This window comes from Melopsittacus undulatus, chromosome 8, assembly GCF_012275295.1.
Source record: "Melopsittacus undulatus isolate bMelUnd1 chromosome 8, bMelUnd1.mat.Z, whole genome shotgun sequence".
NCBI lineage: Eukaryota > Metazoa > Chordata > Aves > Psittaciformes > Psittaculidae > Melopsittacus > Melopsittacus undulatus.
Window position 1 is genome coordinate 17675073 of NC_047534.1, and position 22210 is coordinate 17697282.

General features: G+C 48.3%; 2 protein-coding genes across 5 annotated transcripts; both read right to left on the reverse strand.

Moving 5' to 3' along the window:
• Window positions 1-536: 536 nt before the first annotated feature.
• Window positions 537-908, reverse strand: LOC101878038 (transmembrane protein 100-like). The gene has a single exon (XM_005140063.2). It carries the CDS (start codon window positions 906-908, stop codon window positions 537-539), a length of 372 nt encoding a protein of 123 aa, XP_005140120.2.
• A 338-nt stretch (window positions 909-1246) lies between these two features.
• On the reverse strand, window positions 1247-22171 carry TEDC2 (tubulin epsilon and delta complex 2). 4 transcript variants are annotated; one of them, XM_031050308.2, is made up of 11 exons: window positions 22033-22171; window positions 21856-21954; window positions 21665-21720; window positions 20524-21199; window positions 19023-19076; window positions 16483-16567; window positions 15987-16095; window positions 15641-15742; window positions 15015-15226; window positions 12924-13100; window positions 1618-1750 (listed from the first exon to the last, which is right to left on the reverse strand). In XM_031050308.2, the coding sequence occupies exons 1-10, from the start codon at window positions 22074-22076 to the stop codon at window positions 12954-12956; spliced, it is 1584 nt and encodes a 527-aa protein (XP_030906168.2). In that variant the 5' UTR covers window positions 22077-22171; the 3' UTR covers window positions 1618-1750; window positions 12924-12953. The 4 variants fall into 4 exon arrangements, with proteins under 4 accessions (XP_030906167.2, XP_033921028.1, XP_030906168.2 ...); XM_031050307.2 differs by lacking the exon at window positions 12924-13100 and having other exon boundaries at window positions 1247-1642; XM_034065137.1 differs by lacking the exon at window positions 12924-13100 and having other exon boundaries at window positions 1247-1750.
• Window positions 22172-22210: the final 39 nt, after the last annotated feature.

Genomic DNA, 22210 nt, shown 5'->3' on the forward strand with positions numbered 1-22210 from the left:
GCTCTCCTGAGCCGGCCGCTCTCACGCACTGACGTCTGGTGCCTGCTGCAAGCCCTTCCCCGCCCCGCACCTCTCCGGGCGCTCCCTGCATCCAGAGAGTTTCTTCGGAAACTCCTTTCGTCCGGAGCCACCCGGGTCCTCGCAGCAGGGGGAACGGAGCGGACAGAAGCAGCACCGATTGTTTCGGACGCCGGGCAGGGCTGGCCGGGCTGTGTCGGCATCCCCAGCACGGGCAGTGCTGTGGGCTCGCTGCGGTGCGCGGTGGGCACGGGCAGCGGGTCCGTGCACGGTGACACGCTCCTCGGGACGTTCTCCAGGCTCTTTCCTTCCAGTCCTGGGCAGCGAGCGGGAGCCCTCCTCATGGCCAGGGACTGCTCCTGCGTGGACAATGACGGCAAGCTGACCTCGGGCAGAGTCCGGACCCTGCGGGTGCGACAAAGCCGGTGCTGTCACCCCTGTGCCGCGGGGCGCTGGGCAGAGCGGGGTGTCTAAGCAGGGGGCTCCGGGTGGAGCTGAGCCTCTGCCTCCAGCCCGGGTCATAGGGCTCCCTGCTCTAAGGAGATGGGCTCCTGGCGTTGCCTCTTGCGCTGCCTCTCCCGCTTGGCACGCCAGCACACATAGGCTGCCATCAGCAGACCCATCCCGAAGATCAAGGTGGCCACTGAGACCACCTTAGCAATGTCCATCTGTGGGCCATTGATGGTGAAGGTGATGCACGTCGCTGCCACGCCGATGACCACGGAGACGATGCCGAAGGGGAAGATGCAGCGGTACCAGGATTTCTCAGTCCCGCCCGTGGCCAGGGCCAGCTTGTTGAGCGTGGCGGTGGAGTCAGTGGCAGCGGGCAGCGGCAGCCCTGGCTTTCCTCCCTGCAGGCAAGTGAGTGAGTTGGACTTGCAGCCCATCATGTTGGCGAGAAACCCCAGGAAAGACCAGTGCAAACTGCAGGTGAGTTGGTTCCCGGTCGCTGTCCCACCACGAACTGCTGCAGTGCTGGTGACGGAGGGAAGAGGCTGGATCCTACATGGTCGGCTTTGTCCAGCTCGGGCTGCCTCAGTGCAACCGGGCTGGGATCTCTCTGCTGCTGCTGCTCTCACTCCCAGCTTTGGGTCCCGGCTGCTTTGCTGTCAGACAGAGCGAGGAGTGGAGCGAGGATTGGTGGTGGCAGCAGTGATCTCATGTGGTGGGTGGGTGGACCGGCTCTGCTCCAATGCCTGTTAACTGTTTCGGGCCTGCAGCCCGACTGGGATCGCTCTCGGAATGTGGTTTTGCAATCTGCGTGTTTCTACCAGCCCGGCCCCCGAGCAGGCAGTGGTGGGACAGAGAAACAGCCCTGGCTGCCCATCACCTCCAGCCCACACCGCTCCAAGCACCCCTTCAGGCTGCCCGACGGGCAGTGAACCCCAAAGTAACAAGATGCAGGACCTCCAGCCACTCCACGGAGCCCTTTTGCCTCCTTCCAAGATGCTTTTCCGGTGTCACCCTCTGCCAGCTCTGTCCCCTGACACAGGGCTTGGGAAACCCTCACTGGTATTTGCTGGTTGGACTGGTGAAGACTCGAGTTCTGCACAGGGGTGGTGGGACACTGCTGGGGTGGCACTGGAGGAGATGTAGGGTGACCAGGAAGGGAATCTGCAAGGAGCTGAGATGAAGAAAGATTTGGGATTATCACTGTCCAGGTAAGGGCAGGAGGTGGAAAGACAACTCCCACATCCATCACTTCTCCTGCACTGAGTTTTAATTGGTTTTCCTGAAGGAGAGAGGAAAGGAATGAGTTATTGCAACAAACATAAGACACCTGGAGCCCTTCCCAGGTCAGAGCTTCCCCCAGGCTGATGGGGCCCAGCTGCTTTTCTGCATCAACTACAAGGAAGCCAAAAATCAGGGAGAAAAAAAAATCACCCTGTAGCAGAAGCCGTGTGGGGAGGTGGCGAGATGGGGAAGCAGAGGAGCTGACAGGACTGACCTAGGAAAGGGGAGGTTTGGGCATCAGTCCAGACATGGGATATGTTATCCTCCCTTTTTTTAATGGGTACTGATGTTACCTACACCATTCTCAAGAAAATCATCCCACTCTGGGAAGCAGGGATGGGAAGGAGGGGAAATAAAGCTGGTTTGAATCAGCCTCTGCCCTAATCCAGGCTTGGTCTGGAGAGCCACATGAGACCTGTTAGCATGGTAAGGGAGCTGGTGGGGTCTGCAACAGCTCTGGGGTTTCTCCTTGGCTCTAGTTTCTTAAATAACATCCAAAATAACACAAGAGGAAGTCAATGAGGCATCAAATTAATTCCCAACCTGTGCCACCCCAGGGACCTCAGCACAGGCGTTGTGGCCATGCAAATACAGAGCACCAGGAAAGTAACTCCAGGTAAGACCGTGCAGCACACGGTGTCCTGCAAAGTGGGTTTTGTTTATTCTCCTGGTGACTCATTAGAGGGGAAGAAGGGCAGCACAACCTCTCCAGTCAATGCGCTTCATAAGGCTGATAGTTCCCAAGCTAAGCTCTTCCTCAAGTTACATGAAACTTTGTCAAACTTGAAGCTGGTCAGGTTTAAATCTGTGCTGTTTACCCTAACCTTGAAGAAAACTTCAGCTAAAATAAGCTTAGCTGCTGCTGAGAGCAGGGTTTGAAAGAAAATACTCCAGTGACATGCCTGGCAATGGATTGGTCACCTTTCAAACTGCCTCTCAAGGAATCAGTGATGTGATGATGGCCACAAATAGAGCTGTATCCCCCCAGGAGATGCTCTAGCTGGTCCTACCCCCACCCCCCTGCATCCCCATGCCTTCAGCCTCTACTCATCATTTTGGAAGGACTAAGGGCTGGACTTGATGATCTTAAAGGTCCCTCCAACCTATCTGATTCTGATCCTATGACTCAGGGCTTTGCCAGGTTGGATGGGGCTTGGAGCAACCTGGTCTAGTGGAAGTTGTCCCTGCCCGTGGCACGTGGTTGGAACTGGATGCGCTTTAAGGTCCCTTCAACTCAAACCATTCCATAATTCATTCTGTGATTCCATCAAAACGTGACAGCATCAGTGGACTGAGCTGTACAATGGGTTTTATGCGGGGCTGAAAAGCAGTAAGTGGCCTTAAAATAGCAGGTGACAAAAGCAAGCTCCAACTGGTCAGAAAAACATGACTGTTTATTATGTCTCAAGTTGGGATCCTTGACGAGTTTGAATATTTGACTTGACAACACAGATGCGATCCCACTGCAGAAACTCCATTTCCTGCACTGGTACAAACCATGGCTCCCACTAGCATCTGTTTAAAATGATACAGGAGTAAAACATATATATGTACACATACATATGCATGTATACATGCATCTATCAAACTCCTCCATATATACACTGAAACATAGCTCATCAGAGTGTTTCCAAAGCAGCAGCAGGCAGCACTGCCCCCATGTCTGGCTAAGGACCCTCTAAAACACCAGAAATGGTTTAAGACATTTATTAAGCACAGACACAGGAGACAGGGGAAGTGCAATCCCTGAGGCATGCTGGCTCTTCTCCTGGTTTGAAAGGAACAGCCAAGAGCCTCAGCAGGATCAGGACAGCCCCACACCGGGCTCAGAGAAGGACAGGGTCACCTCCAGGACATTTCTCACCCTCAAGTGTAGAAAGCAGCCGGATGAACATGCCCTTCTCCAGGCAAAGAGGCCCAGTCCTGGCCCATCCTTCTCTGACTTTGCAGTGGTTTCTGTAAAGCTCAGACTCCAAGAGAGAGGGTACAAGGGCTCAGGTTGGGCTGTGTGGTGTGAGACTTCCTCCCTTGGTGTGGCTGCACAGCTCCCCATGCTGGGTGCTCAGCTCCTTCCCTCCACATGCCTCCTCCTGGGCTAACATAAGGGTGTAATTTTCACAGCAGAAATAGAGACTTGCCTGTGTTCTCCTCCCTCTTCCCACAGGAGAAAAGTGCAGCTGGGGCTGGATGAGTCACGTTGAAGAGCAGAGATGGATGACACCCCTCCACACACACCCACAGTAACGGGGCCCACCTCTGATGGATAGGGCAGCTGGAGCAATCCCTGCTGCGGGAATGCTGCCCCAGGCCAGGTGATGGGGAGAAGCTCTCAGGGCTGCAGCAAAGGGCTCAGGAAGGAAAGGAAAACCTTGCAACAGAAATTTCTCTTTAAGAGGAACAGAAAAAGATCAGAGAGGGTGAATAGCTTTGGTGAGCAAGAAAGATTGTGCTTTGAGCAAGAAATACAGATGATCTTTAAAGTCCCTCCCAACCCAATCCATTCTGAGTCTACAAAACAGAGTTAAAGTGAGGAAGAATGAAGCTGGGATCCCTCAAAAATAGATTAATTACTCAAATTTTCAAGTAAGAAAGCCCAGAATCAAACATGGTGCTGACCACCACCATTGCAGCCCAGGAGACATGTGCAGGAGGCAGTCCACATCCCCCAGCACCCAGTGGTGGGGCAGGGGGAAGGAGCTTCGGGGTCTGTAATTACATGGGTAACCAGAGACACTGATATCAGCTTGTCAAAAGTAGATGGTACAGAGCCAAAATAATTTGCAGGCCACACAGAAATGCTGAAATAGACACTCACACCACACTTGCTCTGCTTACAGCTTCACCATGCAAAGCCCATCATCTCCACACAGGGCAGCTGCTCTGAACCGTCCTGTGGCACTCAGGATGGCCTACACCTCCATCCCAGAGCTAACATGACAGTGTAGGAAACAGTTTTTGTAGAAGGGAGAACAGGTTTGTAGATGATGGAATTACACCTTATTTTCACCAGAAAACTTGAAGGTAAAGGGGTTGGAAACAAGGACAGAAATCAATGTATTTTTGTGTAAACACCACTGCTGGGAAAAGATGATCAGAGAGAATCCCTGTTAATCTCTGTTAACATCTATCCCTGCACTAGACAAAGAAGCAGCACTCACACATGCCCACCTTGTTGCTAATTTTCAGGACACACAGCTCATATCCTGAGGTCCAGGTTGTACGACTCCACAAAGTGGCAGCCCTGATGTCCATGAGAAACGTGCTTTGAACACGCAACCTTCACTCGTCTAGAAACTGAACTCCATCAGAGCACACACAGCAACTTATCACACACAGCTGCAAAAAATCCTCAAATCCAGTAGTTTGTAAGAACTAAGACATCTCCCCAAGTATTTTTTCCTCTGTGGCTTATGAGGAAATTAATAATTCTGCATTTGGCTGGTAGGCTGCAGTTCCTGCAAGAGCCACACATACAAGATTTCTTGGGAGACCTTAGAGCAGCTCCAAGTGCCTAAAGGGGCTGTAAGAAACCTGGAGAGGGGCTTTGGACAACGGCCTGTAGGGACAGGACAAGGGGGAATGGCTTTAACCTGACAGAGGGGAGACTGAGATGAGCTCTTAGGCACAAGTTCTTCCCTGTGAGGGTGCTGAGGCGCTGGCACAGGGTGCCCAGAGAAGCTGTGGCTGCCCCATCCCTGGCAGTGTTCAAGGCCAGGTTGGATGGGGCTTGGAGCAACCTGGTCTGGTGGAAGGTATCCCTGCCCACAGCAAGGGGCTGGAACAGGATGAGCTTTAAGCATCCTTCCTTCCATTCTGTGATTCTATTATTAGATTAATCATAGAATAGATTACAATGAAACAGTGAACAACTGTTTATTGCACAGTGATCCTGCCCTAAGGAGCTGCAGGGAAACAGGAGCAGGTGAATATGGCATCAACCACCATGTGGCCTATGGGCACTGATGGTCCAAATCACAGCTGGACCCTGGGACTGTGGCTTTTCCTGAGCCTGACTCTGACTTTAACTGTTCTAATGCAAGCATTACATCCAGGCACTGAATGTACCCATTCTGCATGTTTCAAATGCTATCTAGAGATGGAGGGGTGGCTCTGAAGTGCTAAAAGGCTGCAGACTCAGAGGGAGGGAAAATGCCATGGGAGAGGAGATGGTGATGTCTGGATTTACCAGAGACAGTGGCTGTGAGGGGGAAGCTGCACAGGGTGCACTCTTGGAACCATCCCACATGGTGGCTTAATGCTTTCCATACCCCTGTGGCTGTGGAAGCACCCCTGGCAAAGGCAGCATAAAGTTTTGAGCAGCTCCATTAATTTTAAGACAAAAGAGCAGGGAAGAAACACCTCGTGCAGCAGGAAAGCAACATCCATGAAGCGGAGGCAGCCTCTCATAGTCCATTTTGTGTTGCTGTGTGCCATGTAAGACTGGAAAATAGCAGCAAAATCAATCAGAAGACAGAGTTGTGGATTGCAGTGACCTCAGAAGTATTTTCCAGGTCTATGATTCAGCAAAAGGCAAGCAAATAAATAAATAAAGCAGGGAAATAAATTTGCAACAGCCAGCAGGAAGTGCAGATCTGAAAATAGCACCTAAGTGTCACCTTGATCCACTCCAACAAAGGCTTCTGCAGTTGTGAGGAGTTGCTAGGTGACATGGCCTTACTATTCTGGGTGGTGGTGAGCCCCACTGGAGCATTTCCCAGTGCCAGGCTGCCAAAGGAACTTCTGAAACAGGGACAGTGTTTGAAACCAGAGATTGCTGTGTCTCACAAGAAGGAAGCTTTCCTGTGGGTGCAAATATAGATGGGAACAGATGAAAAAGAATTATTGCATCATCTGCTTGGTAGTACCAGCGTTCTTCCCAGCACTGTGCAATGCTGGTACAGACGGAGCATGCATGGACGTCCCTTTGCACCTTCTGCTGCTCCTCTCCCATCACCATCAGCTGCCTAGCCCATTTTAGATACCCAACACAAACAACACTGAGAACCACGTAGGATGCAGAAACAGGAAAAAGCTAACTAGCAGAAAAGTGGAGCCACAGCAACTTTGTTAACGTCCTTTCTCTGCCCCTCAAAAGGATGCTGGGGATCCTCATGCATGGCCAGCCTTGGCAGGTGTTCTGCAGGGAGTCAGACAAGCAGAGCTCAGTCTGACTCACAGGGCATGCACACTCATTTTAAGGCTTACAGATAATAGACCTAGTACATTAGAATAAGCTATTTTACTGTAATTAGTGCTTTAAAAACCCCCAAAATAACCCACAAAACAATGCCACTTGCATTGTCCTAAGCGAAACTCTGCTCGACTCTCTGTACATGGGGACCATGCACTTATGCTGCACAGGAAGGAGACATCAAACCATGTGATACAAAGATTAACAGTTTGTTCTTTCAAACAACTCCATTTCTTAGGGTTTGCTTTTGCAAGAACAACATAATCACTGCTGACACCTTTGTCACTCTCAACCAGACTCCAGAAGAGCACAGTAAGTGGGTCCAGACAAACATTTAACACCAGACAAAACCAGGTAGTTCTGATTGGTAACAGTTGCAAAGATTTTGCCAAACACGCCCTGTATCCTAATGGCATGAAAAGGGAGTCTTCCAGGCTCACAGGCGCACATGGTTACATTTAAATGTACATGTCTAAACTTGTCAAAAACATCAAAATAATTATGCCTGCTTCCTCCCTGCACCCAGCAATTTGAATTCTGTGCCATTATGCAGCTGGCACACAACCCTAATGAAAGCATTGGAGACTTTATGGTTTCATTAATTTTTAAAGGTAGGTTTTTTTGTGTTTGGGGTTGGCTTTGGTTTGTTTTACTTATTATACTTGTGCTCTCTCCTTCTGTGCATTCACGTGCTTGGTTGGTACCAGGCAATTCTTCCAGAGGGCAGGGAGATGTGCAGATGCCCATCACCATGCATGACAGCACTGAGCTGCCCAACAATTGCAAAAGCAGGGTTTATTGCTACTATATCCTATAAGAGACTTCATCCCAAAAAGGAAAAGTGCTCTGTATTCTGGAATCTAGAACTTGAAGCAGCAAAAAAAAAAACAACCAAACAAAACCAAAACAAAACCAAAAACCCAAGAAACCAACTCAAAACCAAAAAGTAAACCTAAAACCCCAAAGGGGTGAGATCCTCATATCTCTCGTTTCGCCAAGTCCAAAGCTAAGAGGCTGTGCCAGCTGCATCAGCAGATGAGGTGTAATGGTTTTATAGGGAAAAGTGCAACACAAGTTACACCACAACTTCATCTGCAGCACATAAAGCAACCCTCCAGTTGCTTTATGACCAGACCCTTCAGGTCTGACTAACCTGAATGTGCACATTCTTGCCTTCTTCTTAAACTGGAGATAAATGAGACTAATAAACTGTCTCCCCCTATAAAACACAGGGGCTGAAAAAAGGCTAACCAGCATTAGCACAACTGGGAGTTTGTGCTCTCAGCAACCAGGAGGGGAGGTTTCAGACCAGCTTTTCTTCAAGGTCAGCCTCCTCCACTGACTCAGAGCTTCCTTCTGTTTGCTTTTTCCTCTCTGAACTCCAGATCCACTGATTATCTTTCTTGTTCTGTCTAAAAATAAGTCAGACATCTCTGCGTGCCTAAATAACACACTGCTGTTATTTCTTGCCTTCTGAAATTACAGTTCAAAACCTGATTTTCAGTTTTCCCCTCCCATTACCAGCTCTTTCTACCCTGGCACATCTGGCACACAGGTTCCTGCTCTCTTTTGTAGCTGGGCTCAGATTAATTACCAGGCAATAGATTTTCCTTGATTACACTCTAAAAGCCCTTCTTCCTTCACAAATTAAAACCGAGGCAATAGATTGTTTCTTCTGGATGGTGGTTTTGATGTTACAAAGGTAGTATTTGATCAGCATGGTGGATAATAGACATTTTAATACCTATTTAATGAATTGTTTTCATGTTGGGCTGAGTCATGATTAGGGTTTTTGTTTGTGAGAGGTTTTTTTAATGGAACTGAAGGAGGACTAAGACGCTTCCATCAAATCCAGATGTCTGCTGTGCTAGTCCTAGTGTAGATGCTTAAGAAAAATAAGAAGGCCTTGCTGCAGAGTATAGATGTGGCAAAGCCAAGCTAATGAGCATGTGAAATAATAGCAAACTCCATTTTACAGACCAGAAGTGAAGAGCCCCTGGTGTCAGATCCATCCCCTGCTATAGCCTCTCAGTGACCCACATGTGATGGGACTCTGGACTGGAAATGCTCAGCTGTGAACTGGCTCTCTGCCTGCAAAAATTCCACATGGTCCCTTCTCCTGGCCTTCGCAACGTTATTAAAGCATCTCCAACTCACTGCTTACTGAGAATTGGACACCTTGAGACAGTCTGGAGGTGCAGGATCTATCCTCCATTATCCACATTCAGCATCCTCAGTGTGGTTTGCACTCAACATCATCACTTCCAGATTTAGCAGCAAAGTTTCTCAGCAGAGCTTCAGCTGGAAATCACAAGCTCAAATTCAATCCTGTAACTTGGGGACAGACTGAGTCAGGTAAAAAAAAACCCACAGCCAATTAAAGGATTTGTGGAGGACATAATTTCCCCCCCCCATACTTTTCTGTCTCAGCATTTTAAAGCACCATTGCTTTCTCAAAGCCCTGGCTTGGCACAGAGGCACACACTGCCCAGCAAGTTGCTGATGCAGGTGCTAATGCTTCAGACTTGAACTCCATACAGTGTTTTAATGAAGTAAGCCCTCTGGAGCTCAAAGAAAGCTCATTAGGAGAATAACACCAACAGCAAATTTGTCATCTACAGAGAGAGCTGGGAGTTCTCCCCCAGTTCATCACTTACAATCTTACACTGCTTGTTGATGACGTTCCCCTTATCCTTCATTCAGTTAATCTGGCTTTGCCTCTCCAAACTGTAACCAATGCTCCAGGCCCAGGTGACTCAGGAGTTCTTCCTGCCCTTGCCCCAGGGTAGGATTCTGTGCTCATGCTGTAGATGCAATCATTTCAGCAGGCTGTCATGCTCCATCACTGCTCACATGCTGCTAGAGACCCCTCAAAAATGCTGGAAGAGGCAGGACATTCCTTCATTTCATGAGCTTTGCCTTCTCTCTTAAGAAGACTCAGATTATTTCTCATTTAGATAAGAGAGTATCCCTAGCTACAATGTTTACTCTCTGCACATGGTATTTTCCAAGGAGGGACCTGTAGCAAGCACTTGGTGGTACATCTGATACTATGTGCAGGATAAACACCTCAAAGGTTTCAACACAATGAATCACAGAATCCCAGACTGGTTTGGGTTGAAGTTACCTTACAGCTCACCTGGTTCCAAACCCCTGCCATAGGCAGACTCCACCTTCCACTAGACCAGGGTGCTCCAAGCCCCATCCAATCTGGCCTTGAACACTGCAAGGGATGGAACACCCAGAACTAACAGAAGATGAGAAATGCACAAGAGGGTTTGTTGATTTCAGTGTGCACTAACAGCAGCACTGCCTCTGACTTCCCACTGGTCAAACATTTTTGCTGAAACAAAAACTGTGAGTGAAAAAGTTTCAGGAGGGGGAAGAAGACAGAAGCTGGTGGAAAAGACAAACCATACAAGTTGGAAATGCTTAAATCACAGACTCTGGAAAGAAAAGAGGAAACTTGTTCCCTTGAAGGGATCCCAGTTCAGATCCTACCGTGGTGAAAAAAAAAAACCCAACAAAAGCCTTTTAAGATTCTATTGCAGGAATAAGAGCTGCTAATTTGACCCTCACCCTGCTTCATCTCAGCTCATGCCTACACAACACTGGCGTCATCTGTCACTTTCCAAAAATACTGCTCATTTCCTGTAGTTCTGCAATACTATCCCCTGGCATCACAAACACTACCTTTTGTCTGTCTTTTTCCCTCATCTCAATTTGATGTACCAGTATAATTTCTCTCTATAACAATGGCACATTTCCTAATGAAAAGATCCCCCCCACCTCTGAGGTTGCTACTAAAACTTTATCTCTGCTGTAGCACAGGACTCATTTGAAGTGAGTCATTCACATGATTTAAAGTTTTACACAGTCATGAAAGTTACAAAATGCCTCTTACACAGTGTGGGAAGAGCAATAAAAGCCCACTGCACCCAGAGGCACACAACAATCCAACTACCTGCCAGTCACCATGCTCTCTGCACCCCTTCTGCACCCTGTGGTGCCAGTTTGGCTCTTGAGCTTGTAACAACCCCTGCAAGGCCATTTTTGCAGGCTTGGGCTCTTCTTCATGGTCCTTTCCCACCTATGCAGTCCTTGCTGTGGCACTAGAGTTCCCACCAAATGACACTGGCCTGCTCTGCACATAGAAACAGATGCTCCATGACTCATGCAGGGTTTACAGACACAAGTTATGGATTACGGCATGGCAATTAACAATACCAAATATCATCTCTAACATTCAATCATGCAGATATTAATACCCATGGCATACGAACACGGTAATTCAGGAGGCAGCACCTACTCCTTCCCATGAGTAGCCTTTAATCAGTACCTTGCAATCCTCCACTCCTGAGGCCCCTGTAGACCATACAGATATAAATCGCACACAAGACTCCTCTGCAAGGAAGGAAGAAGGTAACAAACCCCTGCCTTGACTGCAGACTCCATGGGAAATTAAATACTATTTACAAAGAACTGAATGCAATATGATAAAAAAACTAAAGTGAGAGACGTTGATTCTCATCTGTCATATGAAGGGTTTTTTGTGAAATCAGAGTGTCAGAAAGGGCCAGACACTCAGAAGAGACAGACAATTCACTCTGGCCTTGAACAAAAATAAAGGAAAAATAGTGATCCCTGTCAGCACTGCAAAGAGCTAAATAACCCCAGGCAAACAGCCCATGCCCAGCAAAGAGATATGTTGCAAGTCACTGTAATAAGCAGCAGTACACAGTGGCCTGCCTCCAAAATCACTTCAAAGTGCTCACAGGCAGAGATATTCCACTTGACTCTAAAGCTCTGCTTCAATTGTCACATAGAAATGCCAAGGGATTCGGGGATTACCTTCAAAACCTACAGTGCAGGAAGAACCAAAGCTGGAATTTTCGCATAGTGACAAGGTCGGAAGTGCCACAGGATCCGAGTTTTCCACAGGCAGAACATTGCGTAGTCCCTCAGGAGGCAGCTCCTGGCTCTGTTCAGCAGAAACAGAAAGGGCTGGGTGCCATCTACTGGGCTGCTTCACCAGCCTGATGTAGAACGGATCACAGAATCACACAACGGGTTGTGTTGGAAAGGACCTTAAAAGCTCATCCAGTCCCAATCCCCTGCCACAGACCGGGACATCTTCCACCAGACCAGGTTGCTTCAAGCCCCATCCAACCTGGCCTTGAACACTGCCAGGGATGGGGCAACCACAGCTTCTCTGGGCACCCTGTGCCAGCGCCTCAGCACCCTCACAGGGAAGAACTGCTGCCTAAGAGCTCATCTCAGTCTCCCCTCTGTCAGGTTAAAGCCATTCCCCCTTGCCCTGTCCCTACAGGCTCTTGTCCAAAGCCCCTCTCCAGGTTTATTAGAGGAGCTTCCAGTGCCTAAAGGGGCTACAAGGTCTCCCCTTAAGGAGCCTTCTCTTGTCCAGGCTGAACAAGCCCAGCTCTCTCAGCCTGGCTCCAGAGCAGAGCTGCTCCAGCCCTTGCAGCATCTCTGTGGCCTCCTCTAGACTCTGAAATATTAGACAGTGACTGCTATTATGCTGGTTATATGCCAGCTGGTGATCAGAGTAATACGGAAGCAGCAGCACAGGTTCTCTGGATTTTTAGATACGGGTAGGCTGCACCCCACCGGACTGGCTATCTGATCCATATAAATCATGTTTTATTGCCTGCTACACTGTCTGCATATAGAAGCCTCGTGTCCTGACTGAAGCAGCCAAGAATCTACAGCTAGAAACAGAGACAGACCTTGGAAGAAAAGTCACAACAAATGTCTCAATCTCTGAAGGGGATTCACAAAACCTCAGAGTTAGCAGGTCATAAAAGTGATATAAAAGGAAAAAACAACCAACCAAACAAAACCCAAACCCAACAAACCCACAAAAGAAAAACAAACCCCTGAAAATGAGCTGGACAAACAAGCAGAATAAAAAAGCTAACAGAAAACAAGAAAACATTTATTGCTTAAGAATTGTGGTTACGTGAATAGCCAGGAGGAGGTTCCCATGGGCTCAGTCTGCCAGCTCATCCCGCACCAGCACAGGAAATCTCTTGCCTCCTTCACAGAGCTGCGTGTACACAGCCCGATAGAGCTGCGCTGCAGAGGCCTCTGGCCAGGGCCTGGCCTCCAGGACAGGCAGGAGTTCCGCCATCATGACCTGGAGCAAAGCAGATACATCACCAGAGCCAGCATGTACTTTTGGGATGCCATGAAGTGACGTGGCTGCATTACAAGTGGTACCTAACCAGAGCAGTGTGACTAATAGCATGCTGATTGATAGGCAGGTACTCTCTTTTGTCATATTTAACAAAGGCAGAGTTGTTCTCTATTCATGAAGTGCATCAACAGTCACCCAGTGCTCCCAGAGCAGAGATACATGATGGTAGCTTTCCCACTGCTGCAGAGCCGGCCTGGCACTGGAATAAAATCAGCATCCTGCTAGAAGCTGAAGCTGATGTTGATTCAGGAACTTTGCAAACACACAGTGAAGCACTTATGCAAAGAGTAGTCCAACCATTTACTCCTGTCACCTCCCAGTTGGGCCACATTAATCCACACATCACAGGCAAGTGGTCAGCTCCAGCCCAAACAGAACAAAGCTGCACTCCTCCGCAAGAGGGAACCCTACTCTTGTATGACTGCTCAGAAAGACATTTTGCCTGGGATATGGTTTTCAGATGACAGCAGCTAATGAAGTCTGAGCAGTCTGCACATTAAAATCTACACAGCCTGCTGTACACACTGCCCTCCAGAAGTATGGACAATGAACTGCAGGTGTCAAGTCACCTCCCTGAAAACATTTTCTAGGGGTGGAAACAAAGGAAAAGCCAAATAGAACAGAGTACAGGGGATCTGCACAGAGACAGGAAACAGGACACAGTTGCTCATCTCTGGGATGAGTTAAGAGCTGCAGACATGAAATCTACTCCAGGGGAAAACTGGCACGTGAAGGAGCACTACAGTGTTGTTCTATCAAAGAGAGACCCTTCTGTTTTCCATCTGCCTGGCCTGCTCCTGATACATAGAAAAGAGGCCTTTACCAAAAAGTAGGCTAAGAGCTACCAGAATTTCTATGATGCTTGGTATTTCTTCACAGAAAGGCAATCAACAGGCTTGACCCAGAAATATGTACATACATCCTTTCCCAGGGTCTTTATCTTGTACCAAGTCTATTCACTTCACCTGTCCCAAAAATTTCACTTATCCTGCACATAGCTGCTCCAGATGCCTAGAGCTCACCCAGCTAAAAGCACAGGTTTAGAGGCATGTGCAGAGAAAATTGAGTCAGTCAACAAAGCAGCAGGCAGTGGGTCACTGCTTCATTCTGGGCAGATAAAAATCATACCCATACCCTCATTACCCATAATTCAGTATTATAGTGCTAATGTCCTATCTGAAGACAGACAGCAATTTATCTTCAGCCAGAAAGAGGAGCATGGCCAGTTATGAGCAACTCATCCCTGGCTTACAGGAAATTACTTTTCCAAAGTCTCGATCATTCAGGTCAACAGCAAGGGTTAGCTTAAAGGAGCAGATGTGATTTCACTGCTCTTCTCTGCCCTTTGCTGCTGCTCTGCTCAGGCTGGTGGAGAGACTGATCTCCCACCATGTTCCTACAGGCACCTTCAGAATAGTAAAATCCCAATTAGCAGCACAGTGGTTTGAGGTTTAAAAGAAAAGGAATAGAAGGCAGAGGAGTTCACTAGCTGGAGGTCACTCAGGACAGAATGACAGTGGGTGCCTTAACGGGACTGTAACAGCTGCCAAAAGGGGTTGTTGGGTATTACAAAAAACATCCTCCACTGCCAAACTCTTTCAGAATAGCTAAATACAAAAAAGAGTATCTTATCAAGAGAGGGTCAGACATTTAAAAGCCTTTGCTCTGGCCTTTAACAGAAGAATACCATTCACAAAGCAAGCAAAGCACTGATGGGACTCGGACATGAGGCATAAACACAGAAACATCACTGGGAGTGCTTGCTGCCCTGCTGCTCCCCCATACGTGAGCTGTTGCCCTATAACTGCCATTTTCTTTCCCTACAACGGAGCACAAACCCTTCTACAGACTCACCTTTTGTAAGGCAATTTCTTGGTGCAGTACTGACACCTGCAGCTTCAAGGCAAACAGGTCCCTCAGCTCCTGGAAACTGGAGTAACAAAGGAGAGGCACAGCCAGTATGCCTGCACTGTCACACATCTGTCCCTTGGAAGGAACACAGGCTGGAGAGCAGCTTCCTATGTCCCCAGTGCAGTCTGGGTGCATCTTTCTCTGGGACTCCACATCTGTCAGGGCGGAAGAGTTGGCAGGAGGCAAAAAGGTACAAGTTAAACCTGTACTTGCAGAATTTATCATTACTCTTCCTAGAAATGAGTGACTAGCGTTGTTTTAGTCAGGGTGAGCTCCTCAGAACAGCACAACCAGGACATCTGAAGCTATGGCATGAAGCCTCTCCCACCTCCCAACAGCTCCCTCACCAGCCCTCCTGAATTACAGCAAAGTCCCAAACCTCACCTGATGGGACAAAAAAATACACAGCTTTACTTGCCAATAGAGAATTTTAAATGCTACATTACCATCTATGATAATCAGGAGGAAACTTATGTTGGACCACAGTGTTGTGTGCACAGATAGTAAAGTCCTGTTCAAGCACAGCCGGCCACATTCATACCCCACTACAAGAACAGACACTGGCTCACCTGCTCGCAGGAGCTGCAGCTTATGCAGGCACTGGGAAACTGTGGTTTGCAAACCCTCCAAGGTTAAAAGGCTTTCATACTCTCTTTGCAGGGTGCATTGGTCTGAAAGAGAAGCAGAGGATAACCAGCAGGCATGAGCATACTGAAACCTCCCTCCTCGAATACCAGCTTCTAGAGTGGCCTTGGGTTCACCAGCCCTCATTTTAGGCAGAGAATGTTCCTGTCCTTCACATCCAGCACATGCCAAGAACACGAGAACAAGAACATGGGTTCCCGCAACTGGAACCCACTTAAGTCATCCTTATTCCACCTTCTACCCCTTCACTCCCCTTTTATTAATCCTTACCTGCAAGCTCAGCTTCCACATACTGGCTCAGAAGGGAGGGGACATCCTGGAGGACCTTTAACTCCTCCTCCATCTCTGCAGGACTGAAGACTGGCCTTGGTGAAGAGAACTCAAACAGCAGCAGCTTAAGGAAGGTTACACAGCACCAGCTCTGTGTACTACCCTGAGCCCAGGGCCAGGCTAGTTGGAATCGGAGCAGAGGGCAAGCAGCCTGTGCAGTGGCATTGCAGGGGGAAGGCAAGATGCCACAGGACTGCCTGGCATGTTGGCCTTGTGGCCTTGCTTCTCTGGAGCCAAAGATTTATGAGTGCTCAAGAGCAGCACTATTGTAAAAAAATCAAAAAACAAAAAACCAAAGCACTTCATAGAGACCCAGCTTGAACTCCTGTTATTGAAAACATAACTCTCCAGATAGAAGCACACTGTAGCATTTGCTATGGTGCTGCTGTACTGCACCCCGTGCTTGTGGAAGGAGTTGGGAGCCGAGAAAGGATACTGTTGTCTGGATCCTCTCTACGAAACGGGTCCTGGCAGCTGCTGCATCTGCACTTGTTTGACAGAGACGACATCTCTCCCATGCCCTGAAAATTCAAAAGGGGCAGCAGGTGGAGGAGCTATGATCCACTGTACCAGTGTGCTCACACTGAGCTGTGACTCATCATATAACATTCTGTAACACACCAGTATCACTTCAGATACAAGCATCTTCCTCGCCCCTTTCTTTTACAAGTTATTAACTAGACATTCCCACCTCATTTTTGAGTGCTGGTATTAAAATCCACAAGGAAACCTTGCAGAAAGCATTAGATACTGCAAAACACCTGTTTTGTTTCTTTCAGCTTGTTTTGAGGGGAAGAATTTACAACCATCAGAAGAGAGAACACAGTTCTATAAAGCACATGTCAATTCTTTGGTACTGTCCTACGTTCTTAGCCCATAACAAATCTTCCCTTCCTTTCTTGAGAGGTAAGTCATTTGCATTTCTGTACACTTACTCTGTTAGTAAATGTGTATGAAAAGAGTGGACAGGACAAATTCTTACTCTAGATTTTCCCACAGGGATTCCAAGCTTCCTCAAGACTCTCCTCTAATCCTTTTTCAGTTTTTGACAAAGTGGTACAGTTGGCAAGAAGCATGACAGCAGTGCATCAGCAATAGGGGTGCAAAACACAGAGGTCTGAGGACAGTATTATGAGTAAGCTGGCCAGGGTCCAGAGTCCAGGATTAAAATAAGAAGTGTTGCACAAATGATAGTGTTAAATGAAAGAGAGATGCTTTTCAGTTACAGCCTTCAACATGGAATCCCAGGCTGGTTTGGGTTGGAGGGGACCTTAAAGCAAAAACACCTTCCATCAGACCACGTTGCTCCAAGCCCTGTCCAACCTGGCCTTGAATACTGCCAGGGATGGGGCAGCCACAGCTTCTCTGGGCACCCTGTGCCAGCACCTCCCTCAGCACCCTCACAAAGAACTTCTTCTGAAGATCTCATCTCAATCTCCCCTCCATCATAAGTAAAGGACCACTTTAAAGAACCAGCTCCCCAAAACCTGCTGCAAAAAGCGACAACCATCACAAGGAAGCTTTAAATAGTTATGCACTGCATAACTGTCTAACCCAAGTGTGTGTCTCTTCTCCAGCCAAATATTTTTTTCAGTCATGGTAGAAACTGCAGTTTTCAGAAACATATAATGCAAAGAAATAGCAAGGTTAAGGGAACAGAAAAGAAGTTATCAGGCAAGATGTGTTCCCTCTATAAAGGGATCTTCAGAGCAAAGGTTATTTTCAATCTGTCACTGAGTTGAAAGTAATAGTGAAAAGTGTAAAATTACACCAGAGTGACTAGGATGCCAAAAGGCTCAATTTACAAGTGAAAATTAAGGGAATCAAGTCTCTACAACTCACTGAGGGCAACTAACAAATTGGCGTTTGATAAATGACAGCTCCCAAGAGGAAGAGGAATTCCTGAGGCTAGCACAAGGAGCTACAGGCAGATTTAAGAGAGGTTTTAAGCTTATTATCTGGACAAATTACATGATGAGATGTCTGCTGAATTATGGCAAAATTTCTCAAAGGCAATGGTGGGAAACCCTCCCAGAGGGCTGGAGAATGGACTAGAGCACTGGATTTGCCAGAAACCAACCACCTGCACCACCGGTACAGGAAGTTACCAGGCTTTATGGGTGCAGAAGCAAGTTTCAGGGGTGAAGATCCTCTATGTTTTGCATCCCTGTTATTGTTACCCTGCTGTTGTGTTTCTTGTAAAACATATCACTTTGTCCCAGAAACAAAAAAGAATTACAGGAGAGTCTTGAGGAATATGAAGGAATTCCTGTGGGAAAAACTAGGGTGAGAATGTGTTCTGTCTGCTCTTTTTGTACACATTTACTAACAGAGTAAATGTACAGAAATGCAGATGACTTGCCCCTCAAGAAAGGAAGGGAAGATTTGTTGCTGCCTATGGGCTAAAAACATAGGTAGGACAATGCAACAAAACTGATGATATGCTCCAAGTTCACATGCCACCAGTGCAGCAACACTGTAATTGGCTCCATTTAAAAGAGCTCATCAGCAGGAATCACCTCAAACAAACACAGCCCTGGTGCTTTCAGGCAGAGAGCTGCCCCAGCGGAGCAGCTCAGGTCAGCAACCAGCAGGGAAACACACTGCACAGGGTACAGTCACACCCACATGGTCTCCTGCCTTCAACAAGTATAGAGGGCCAGCAGAGACTTCTGCAGCACTGTTAAACACAGGATTAAAGCATTCCAGTACTCTTACAACAGGAGGATTAACAGGAGTCGGCACTCTGAAAACAAAACTAACTCTAGTGCCTACAATAGCGTGATCACAAATATCCTCAGAACAGCCCTTCTAAGACATGCTGTATGGGACCACACTCCTGCCCCAGGTTCAGGCCCCACACACTGTGGGTCTGTATGTCCCTGTGACCCACAAACCAGCAAGGTCTCCCCCACCTGAGCCCTCCTCACTGCCCTGAAGCAGGGAGTAGTTCTGGACTGCTCAGGCTAGGCTTACCTAAAGTTCCTGAAATAGGCTTTCCTGTAGGAAAGGGGCAGCTTCAGCTGGCACCTGCAAAACACAAATAGCATCAATCCTGACTGCTGGAGAGCAGTTGAACTTTGCCTTCAAAACACAGAGAAGGACATTTTATCTAAATTTGACATGAATTTAAGCTGTAACTGAAGACATCAGTAACCGTGGAGATGGAATCCACCACTGCCCTCAGCCGACCTCACAGAAGGAGGAAGAAGGAGGATCTGTCCACTTATATGCTTCCATAAGCATTACTGAGCCAGGCTGGGAGAACTACTGTGGCCTAGCACCAGCCCACAGAGTTTCCTCCAAGGTGAGGAGCTGGGAGCAAAGCCCTGGCAAGGCAGAGTACAGATGTGGAACCAACCTGTTCAGGGAAGCTGATCCCTACAGACTGACTCTGCTGCTGTATCTGAGCACAAGGCAGCATTGCTTCACACCATATCACAAAGAAATGGGAAAGGGATATTTCAGCTTCCACAGGGAATATGCATCTTAATCCCAAAGTAGGCAATCCTTAACTCATTATTGCAAAAACATGTGGGTTGGCAGTTATAGCTACAGTCATGTGCAGACTCTAAACACAAGACAACAGCTGGGACTAAGTTAACAAACATTTGAATCCAGATTCCTGCTCCCCCAGCGATTGTCACTCAGTGTCCTGTGTCTGTTCCAACATCATGTGAACAGTGTTAATTCCCCCCTTGCACAAACAGGGTTTGTGGCAGCTGAGAGCTATTCCTCAAAATTTTCCAGGGACAGACACATATCAGATCTGAACTTCACTTTTCTTTAAAGCAAAGAATAGACAGAAAAGAACACAGAAATTATTGCAACAGAGACTGGTCTGACTGCGAAGTAAAGCTTTCAAGTATTCTTCTGCCACTTTTCCAGTTACTGAGTATCTCAGTAACATACATTGTTCTTCCTACACCAAATACTTGAAACAACTGCATTCCAGTCAATATTGATCTGTTTAGTTATACAGGCAGTATCTTACAGGTTAAAGGGGACAGTATTAAATCCCAGATGCCATCTCTTCAAACAGCACTGGGCACATGATAGAGAGAAAGAGAGAGAATACTTGCATTATGTACTATCGTTGTGCAAGAAAGGGAAAAAAACACTAAAAAAAATATCACTAAGCTGTAACAGAAAGTGCACTCAGAGGACAACTAAGGCTTGAGAAAGCTCTACCGAGGCAGCTTTCCAAAACAATCATAAGGGGCTATGAAATATCAAAGAGTCTTAATTAAAGACTTTCAGAGTCCCAGCCACCCAAAAATAAGCTCTTAAAACAAGAACACTTACTCAATCACAATAAAGGCTTTTAAATTGTAGAGGATCCTTCCTCTTGAGGAGGATCTGAAGGGGGGTAGTGAAACCAAGAGGCCTACAGAACAGCAGGAAAGACCAGGCTCTGCAGGTGTGCTAGTCAGTGTTGAGCAGAACAAGACAGAGGTGCCCATCTCTCAGCACTTACCCCTTTTCCTGCAGGGTGACTCTGCAAGGTGAGGTGCTCCTTCCCAATGCTCCTTCACCTGCAGGGTTCTCTTTTTTGCTGGACTCTCCCAGGCAACCACAACTTTTCTTCCCTGCATCAAGTAACTGCCTGCCAACAGCTACAGAGTTCTTTTCCCCAGCTGAATCCCCTACAGAAAACCTTTGCTGCTCATTCAGGGCAGATCTGGATGAGCCAGGTGCCTTTTGGGGTTCAGCTGGAGCACACACCTCTCTGGCAGTGGCACTCACTGGTCTCCTAGGACTCCTTCCTTGTTTGCAAACTACCCCTTTTGAGGAGCTCTTCCCAGCTGTCCTGGGACTTCGAGAAACACATCTGGACTTCTTTTGCAGTTTTTTCACCTCTGGGTCAGTCCTATAAGGGGCTTTTAGCTGGTATGGAGGGGGTTTCTTCAAAGAGGCAGGCTTTTTGCTTACAGATCTCAGCTTTGTGCTCACTGGAACATCCTCAACAGGTACAGGCACTTGCTGCTCTTCAGCATTCTTGGGAGCAGGATCCTCACCTGCAGATTTCTCTCCTGTAGTGCCTTGGGCCTCTAATGGAGTTTTCAAGGTGCTTTTCCTAACTTTCAGTGCCTTCTCTAGGGCTCTGTTCAGCAGTTCCAGCTCCTCCAGGTCCCTGGGTGAAGGCTTGATCTCTGCAAGAGGAGATGTATCAAAAGGTCCAAACCTGGATCTTCCCCGTTTGTCTCTAAACTAGCTTGTTCTTTTAGGTGTCACAGAATGAAACTGAACCCGCTGAATGGTGCGGTGGGTATTTTGGCCAGCAACTATACAGAGAATGCAACCAAGCTTTCCAAAAGCCTCAAAGACCCAAAAAAGCTGTCAGTCATAGGAGGAGACAGTTCTCCAGAAACACCTCTCCTTCATTAACCAGTGACAAACACCACACCTTGGTCAGGCCCACAGGCACTTCCATCACTGGCCTTGGTTACTGCAGCACAGCTCCAAGGGGGAAAGTGGCAGGAAAAGATAGAGGGATAGTAGATTCTAGTTGATGCAGAGCACGAGAAGAACTTTCAACACTGAAACTGGCTCAGCCCCGGTCAGGCCCATGCCCAGTGTGACATGAAGAGACATCAGGCCGAGTGGGAAGCACTCACCTTGTCCATTGCTGGAACCGGCCTCTGGCTGCGCCTGCTCCTCTTCCTCACTGCCCCTGGGCGGGAAGAAACACAGCGCCAAGGACCAACATGGCAGGAAACCGACGAGCTCGGCTTCCCCGGCGGGAGGACACAACCCCCCGCCCTGCCAGCACTGCGGAACAAGCTAGGCCCGGCCCGGCCGCACTCACCAGCACCGCAGGACAGCAGAGCTCCGCGCCGCCCGCTGCTCCACCTCCCGCCTCCGGCTCGCACCCTCGCCCAGCGCCGCCAACAGCGCCGCTGCCGACCTGCAGAGCCCAGCACCATCAGCGGCCAGCCCGGCCCCGCAGCCCGGCCCCGCTCCCACCGCCTTGCCCCGCTCTCACCGCCGCCCGCATCCCGTAGGCAGCATGGGCAGCATGGACCGCATCCGTTCGCTTCGGCTCCGGCTCCGGCTCCGCTCGGTCCGGTCCTGGCAGCTCTACACGCTGCGGCCGTTGCTACACTCACTAAACTCAGCGTCGGCAGCCGCGGCCCTTATCACCCTGCCAGGATCTGCCGGGC